The sequence below is a fragment of the Austrofundulus limnaeus genome, unplaced genomic scaffold (assembly GCF_001266775.1).
Source record: "Austrofundulus limnaeus strain Quisiro unplaced genomic scaffold, Austrofundulus_limnaeus-1.0 Scaffold241, whole genome shotgun sequence".
Lineage (NCBI taxonomy): Eukaryota > Metazoa > Chordata > Actinopteri > Cyprinodontiformes > Rivulidae > Austrofundulus > Austrofundulus limnaeus.
This window is the reverse complement of record NW_013952643.1, coordinates 325,995-333,512: the sequence shown is the minus strand read 5'-3', so window position 1 is coordinate 333,512 and position 7,518 is coordinate 325,995. Positions and strand designations below refer to the sequence as shown.

Sequence of the window (7,518 nt, the reverse complement as noted above, 5' to 3'; positions counted from 1 at the left end):
TGTGTGTGTGTGTGTGTGTGTGTGTGTGTGTGTGTGTGTGTGTGTGTGTGTGTGTGTGTTAGCTTTGTAGAGACCTAATAGAGTGCTGTGTGAATGGGTAAATGAGGGCACAGATTGCAGTATGAAGCACTTTGAGTAACCTGGTTGGGTAGAAAGGCACTATGCAATTACAGACCATTTGTATAACTTAATGTTGACCAATTGGTCACATGACCTCTAAAACCAGCAGAAGTCCTTCCTGTTTGTTAGCTGGTAGCCCGTGGTGGGCACCATTCCACTAAAGCACTAATAGGGGAACTAATTTTCTGATTAGTGCTTTAGGGCTTTTGCAGATTTTAAAATTTGTTTGTGGATTAGCACTTGCTAAATTTATAGGCTAAATTTAGAAGCACTAACTGAGGTATATAAATGTTATTGATCAACATGGAACTAATTTTTAGATTAGTGCTGCCCACCACTGCCTGTAGCCTTAACTGTAGCACAGGCTCATATACTGTATGTCAACACGGATCTGAAGTGATTCCTCTATAAAATATTGGAGGACCATCACTGTTCTTATATTCTTCCATTCATCACTGTTTGTACTGTTCTGGTGCAGGACATTTCAGAAACAGTCCACTGGAAAAACCTTTGTAAAACCTTTGTAAAGATTTTCCCAGTTATCTCACTGACTCTACCTGACATTCTCCTCCATCCATTGCTCCAACTGTTTGGTGATCTTTTGTTTCTTCCACTCTTTGAGATCTGCKACAAACACTCCGGGGTTGAAAGAGCAGTCACTGGGGTTGATGTCCAAGTCTTTGACTTCTTGTTTTCTATAGTCCAGAAAGCCCATGTAGGTTGTCTAAAGAATGAGCTCAGTTATATTTAGTTRCCAAAATGAAGTTTACCTAAAGTTGATCTGTTTACATTGTCCAATAAAATCAATATAAAYTCACCTGCATGCCGATGCTTCGAACCATCTCGTGACTTGGAGGSAGGTCACAGTCAGTGGCAAAAGCAGCAGCATGTCCTGATTTTAGTTTAATGTTATACAAATCCTTAATGTCACCTGAAAAGAATAAAACACGAAATTAGTCTACACTTCCCTGTGTCGCCACTGTCCTCGTAAAATATCAGAAAAACTACAATAAGAAGAAAAATCAGTGTTCCAAATGTSATTGTTTGCTAAATGAATTACAGTATTAATTAAGGATAGAAGGTTGTGTGAGAAAGTTAAAACCTGAACTGAAACTTGCAGCTGTCCACATGAAACAGACAAATGTCTCATGGACAAAAGTTTGTTCATACGAGACAAAGATTGAACCATTTGGTCACAWTCAAAAGAAGGATGTTTGGAGGACGCAAGTTGAAGCTAAAGACCAAAAGACACTGGACTGTCAGGCAAGGTGGTGGTACAACCATGCTGTGGTACTGATGAGTTTCAAAAAGTGGATAAATTAAAGGAGAACTCTAATAATTCTTTCTTTATCTAAAACCAGCAGCTGGTGGAAACCTGGACARAGTTGGGTCCAAMAAGACAAYGACCCCAAACACATCAGGACTTGTTTCTGATTGAATAAATCAGGATAAAACAAAGCTATAGATAGAACGACCTTTTCCAAACTTCCAACCACAACTTGACTGAAAATGTGTTGACTCRGTTCAGTCATGAAAGACTTGAAGGTATCCAACATTCTCACTCATGATGTGGATAGAAACTTCTGATTGCAGTGTATTATTTACATATATATTATAGGTTGTTTGGTTTCTATTTTTCACCAACTAAAGATGTTTCTGTCACAACTTTTACTGAATATCTTCTTTTCTGAAACGAGTGGGCTCATTTTAGGGTTCTGTTTACAGAAACAATCCTCCTCTCTACACCGCTGATCGGATACCTGGCAGATGCTCTTTGTTTTTCAGGAGTCATATCAATTCATTCCCTAAATCATACCCAAGCAGAAGCAATGGGTACTGACCTGCTACCACCATTTCTACCAGAAATTTGAAAAATCAGAGAATTATCTACAATTTAATGGGGCAAACATCCTTGTTTTGTAGCTAGCATGTGGGTTCTGACCTTACAACCAAACAGGATGAGTTTCATCTACAAAACACTAAATCATTTAATGATGAAATAAAACACAGTGAAGTGAAAACCTCTCAGCTATCTTGTTCAAATACATACTTTGGATGATGACGTCGTCRTCTAAGTATACAACCCTCTCATGGCTGATGCCCAGCAGAGGAAGGTAAAATCGCACAAAGTTGAGCTGCAAAACAAGCACCCAAAGTTATTCCACCTTTGTGAAACAATAAGTCCGCAGACTGCAGAGAAGAGCTGCACATGCAGGGAACAAATCCAGAACTCACTGGATGTAAGAGTTCAGGTCGAGAAGTTTCTGCTTTCACTTTTCCTTGTAGAACCATCGGGTTAAATTCCAACATCTTATACTGGATTCCTTTAAGTTTACTTTTCTCTATGTACCTCCTGGACAAAAACAAATCAGGTATGAATGGATAAGAAATTATTCATTTAAGTCAATGATGTTGATAACTTTTAAGTCATCATTTATTGCAGGAGCCTCTAAACATTATAAATATATTTTAACACGGACGAGGCCATTTTATTTACACACAAAGCATTCTGGGTAAATTATGATGTTGATAGGTCCTCAGTGTGAGCGAGCTATATCCACCCTGAATAGTGTTGCCAGGTGTACGATAATTATCGTATTTGTACCATAATTTTGMCCTCTGTACGATGTACGATCAATAATTCCAAAAATCCCATAATTTACGATAATTTGACCGCTCCAATGTGTGACGTAATCGACCCGACACGCTGCTCGCTGACATGAGAGGCGGCGGGTTGTGGAACACAGCGGTGCTGATTTAGTGACTTCCTCGCTATATTTACAGAGTTTTCAGACCCTCCTAGATACTGTTATTCAGAAAAGCAACTAGTGAAAATCTAGCAACTCTTTTTCTGGTGTTATTGAAACTTATAGAGACTCTGCCGTGAACACATTTCTCCACTGTGCTGCTGAGAGCTCCTCCTCCCCGGTCCCAGAGCAYCGACAGGAGGCTTCTTCACGCTGCGTCTCTCCCTGCTGCAGGTAGATCTCCATCCATCCAGACATGAAATGAATACTGCTGCTGCGACTGATCCATGATGGGATGTTAATAAAAACATTTCTATGGTTAAAATAGATCCCTTTGCCGGTCCCTAGCCAATAGAAAGGAGGGTTAGCGCTGTGACAGTAGAATAAAAACATATGTTAATCTATATATATTTTAAAAAAAAGGAGCAACAGCGGAAGCTTTATTTTTTGTTCTCTTGACAAACTACTGTCTCTAAAGAGAAGGCTGGGTGCCACAATGCAGTCACCAGTGTTTTTTTAACCATATTAATACCCTACTTCCTACCAGCTGGTCAAAGAATCAAACGTCCAATGTGACACAAAAAGGATGATTCATATATTGAGTTGAATGTAGAATCCGTCTCTAAAATATTTATGAAAGTGTTTATTTGTTTAGTTTAAAATATGTTTAACAACCTGCAAATACAGCAGAATGCAGGAAACAGCACCTACTTCATTCAAAGTTTTCTGGGGGAGGACACCCCCTCCCACGTTGGGGTAATGATGGTAACTAGTAGCAGCAAAGATAAATATAATAGTACTTATGTGAAAGAAATAATAACTGTAAAATCAAAAAGAAAAGGTGGGACTGAGAAGGTGAGGGGTATAAGCAACATTTACATTTAATAAACATCCAGGTGTCACCCTATTTTTAAAGAAGAAAACAGATTTTGGAGGCTTTCAGATTAAATTAGCTCAGTATGCACTCATTTTATTTCTTGACTAATCAAAAGTACAATAAACTACAATGATTTGTTCTTTTCCTGATTTCATTTAAACTTTGCCTATAATTTACATTTTATTGTAGTCATTTTATCTAATATTTCATTTATATGCAGCATTTCCCCAGACTCCATGTTTTGTTCTTGTTTACAACAAAGCTTTTGTAAAAAAAAAAAAGACACCCAACAGAGCTTTTTAACTTTATTATAAACAAAAGAAAGTGCAGTTTGTTGAATACAGAGCACCTGTGAGCTGAGCAGGATGTATTTGTAAATTTGAGCCTCTCTAGGATGTAACTTGGGTGTGTACGATAATTTTCCTCAAAATACGATAATTTTGAGCTGCTGATATGATTTCCCATCTGGCAACAATGACTCTAAAGGTTAATCTTGGGTAATATCTGATGATCGACTCTTTTAAATGAAACCAGAGAGCGTTGACAGAGAGGAGAAGGTAGAAATGACTCAGCCTGTAACTGAAAATATAGATGGAGGACAACAGAGCTGCTTCATGGAAGAAGAACTTCAGCTTAGCCTGTTAGCTTAGCGCTTAGCCAATCGTCAGATATTGTCCAAGATTAACCTTCAGGGTGGATATAGCTCGCTAGCAGCCTCGCAGCGAGGACCTATCCACGTCATCATTTACCCAGAATGATTTGCATGTAAATAAAATGGCCCCGTCTGTGTAATATATTTTTTAATTATTAGTGTAAAAATAATAAAAACTGAACATCCTACAGTATTTTTACAGTCTTTATTTTACAGTTAAAAAATGTTTATTAAACAAAGTCTAATGTTACAACTAATCATGGATCCCTTTAAGATGTTTCCTGATGCACTAGTTTGAAAATATTGAGATTCGTACAGTTAAAGAAGTTTTTGGATGTCTTAGATAAAATACTGACATGGAGAGCTCGTATAAATTACTTAAGATCAAAAAATGGCTAAATCTATTGCAGTTTTGCATAAAGTAAAAGAGTTATTTAATGATAAAGCATTGCTTAAATTATAAAATTCAATAATTGTTCCACATTTGATTTATTGTATAGAAGTCTGAGGGAAAGCATGTAAAACAATTTCTAATCCCTTTTTCATTTTACAGAAAAGAGCCATAAGGATTATCACCAGAAAACATTACTGCCACCCATCAAATGTATTACTTCATGAATTGACAATATTAAAACTTTATGAGTTGGTTGATTACAATATTTTGCAGGTTATGTATAAGGCTCATAAAAATGTATTAACTTCAAACATTCAGTTGCATTTTGTTAAGCTGGAAAGTTGTTATAATCTTAAGGGACTTGAGATGTTTGGAAGACCTAAGAGAACCACCTTTTGCTGGGTTCTGGGGGCCAGTTCCTATTCCGCTCAGTTTAAAAGTACTTGCCAACTTGCCAAGTTGAAGAGTTGTAAATGGTTTTAAATCAGATTTTTGCTCCTCCCAGGCAGGTTGCGTACAACAAGGCGAGCCCCACCTGCCTGGCTGCTTTTGATTCACAGYGCCCTGCATGCCTTCCAGCTTGTTCAGGACCAACTCTGTACACTAGGATCAGGGGTCTTATTTTATTTATTTTTAATTTTTAGAGATTATTTCAGGACCTATGGTTACCCACAGTTGGTTTTCCAAACCTCACTTTAGAACTTCACCTGTAAAAGCTGCTGTGGTCCACTGTAGAAACAAGTGACAAACCTGGTAAGTTTGACAGCATCACGAAGAGTCACAACGTAGAAGAAAACTTTAGCATCTGTATTGCTAACGATGCTGTTGATTGTTGCCATGGTAGCTCCGACCCGCTCCACTGATGCACAGGTAACAACAGGGATGACATCATCATCCTCTGACTCTCCAGTAGAGGAGGTTTGTGCTGGATCACCGAGGACCTTCCTGCGGTCTGAAATGGGTCAGAGGCAGGAAGTTGAGAGAGTTTAGAGCCATTTTGAAAAGTAAAACTTTCCGAGAAGAAGCTTGACCTGGCACATTGTTAAACACAGATATTGTAAATGCTGTGAGCAGAGGCTGTTGATAAAATAGAAAGTCCAATCAGCAGAGCTACATTAAAATTGGACAGACGTACCTGGTTTGGGTCGACTGGAGGTTCCCAGCAGTAAACTGTGAAGAATCAAATACAGCAGCAGCAGTAGCAGCACAACCAGGACCTGGTTAACTGAGATGGAATGGGAAAAAAATAAAATTAACATAAAACATTTCATACATAAAACATAAAAAATAAGTCCTAGCACTCCTTTAAGAGCYGCATATCACCTGCCACATTTCATGCCAGAGTTTTAGGATCATCTTATAACAACAGTTGATGAAGTTCTCCCAAMCTGGACATGTGTGGGCCAGAGCTGTACCTGTTTTTAACAAGCCATAACTGGCCTGGTTGTGGTTTGCTTTTTGTGGCTTTGGCCCATACATGTACCATCTCTGGCAAACCACATCTGGACCACCAAAGGGCCATCATTCTTTGGTATCTGGGCCAAAGTGTTAAGAGTGTTAGTGAGTTGTGTGGGCCAGAACTGGGCCAGACACATTTTGATATGTGGGCTACGTCTACAACCAGGGCTAACAGTCAGGCTTTCATTGTTGAAGTTCAGAGGAATTGAATTCTAATATGTTTAAATAAATACCTAAAGTCTGTCCATCATGTGCCATAGCTTCATTGACAAGTTATCAGCACCTAGTCAATCGTCGCTGATGACCCCCGTCACAGGTGGAGGGACAGACAGACAGAGAGCATTTCGATGTCCCCCACCTTGGTGACAGGGTACAATAACAACACCACATATTCTAAAGTTAAGAATATAAAATAAGATTAAAATACATAGATAAATATATACTGATAATTAGCCAGACCATGAAATAAAGACCCAGACTTATAAGTCTGTATCAATAAACAAGATGACCCTGGAGACAGCCTTCGGCTCATTTAAGAGCTAATGGTACTGGTCTGCATGGCTGCAGCTCAGATCTACACTTCATACATGTAACATGTTAACRTGTGCTGGGTTTGTCTCTGGTCACAGTCCTGTCAGTAAGTGTTTTGCTGAGTTTCTCTCCAGCTTTGCTYGGCTTAACTTAAAGAATAAATTCTCGAATTTTAGCAAATCCTTCTGCTCTGAGCATTCATGTTGCATTTCCACATAAAAAGTCAATTTCTCTCATTTTAATGACAAAACACTTTGTTCATACTTACGTTTTCTCAGGACAGGCATATTTTAGACTTGCTTCTAGCGGCATCTGGAAACACACACAGACCCCGAGCTAAAGTTACAGGATGATAAGAATCCCTGAAAGTTCAAAGATGTGCCTTATAATGAGAGGWTTTGAAGACAGTTATCTGTCTGTGAAACTGAAAAACAAATATTTATATTTATTTAATATATCTATGAAAATGTTCTGTTGCTCACACAAACACACACAGAGTCATAATTAGATGATTGCCCACCTTTCAGCTGGTGATAATAAATATGACTGTATAATCGTTTGCAGCCATGCTGGTTGTTTTGTTCTTGGTTTTCTCATCCTGTTTCCTTTTTGGTACATTTTTTGGTTTTTGTTTTGTCTCTGATTGTACACTCACCGGCCACTTTATTAGGTACACCTGTCCAACTGCTCGTTAACACTTAATTTCTAATCAGCCAATCACATGGCGGCAACTCAGTGC

The 7,518-nt window shown here is 38.4% G+C and overlaps 1 protein-coding gene across 1 annotated transcript in view; it reads right to left on the bottom strand.

Annotated features, from left to right (window-relative positions):
- glt8d2 (glycosyltransferase 8 domain containing 2) overlaps window positions 1–7,139 on the bottom strand; it is a 9,909-nt gene extending 2,770 nt beyond the window's left edge. Inside the window, exons 1-7 of the mRNA XM_014020110.1 lie at window positions 7,048–7,139; window positions 5,926–6,015; window positions 5,541–5,742; window positions 2,356–2,473; window positions 2,171–2,255; window positions 939–1,051; window positions 678–844 (exon numbers count right to left, since the gene is read on the bottom strand). Of these exons, the coding sequence (XP_013875564.1) occupies window positions 678–844; window positions 939–1,051; window positions 2,171–2,255; window positions 2,356–2,473; window positions 5,541–5,742; window positions 5,926–6,015; window positions 7,048–7,066 (794 nt within the window). The 5' untranslated portion in view covers window positions 7,067–7,139. The remainder of the gene's footprint in view (window positions 1–677; window positions 845–938; window positions 1,052–2,170; window positions 2,256–2,355; window positions 2,474–5,540; window positions 5,743–5,925; window positions 6,016–7,047) is intronic.
- Between the last annotated feature and the right edge of the window lie 379 nt (window positions 7,140–7,518).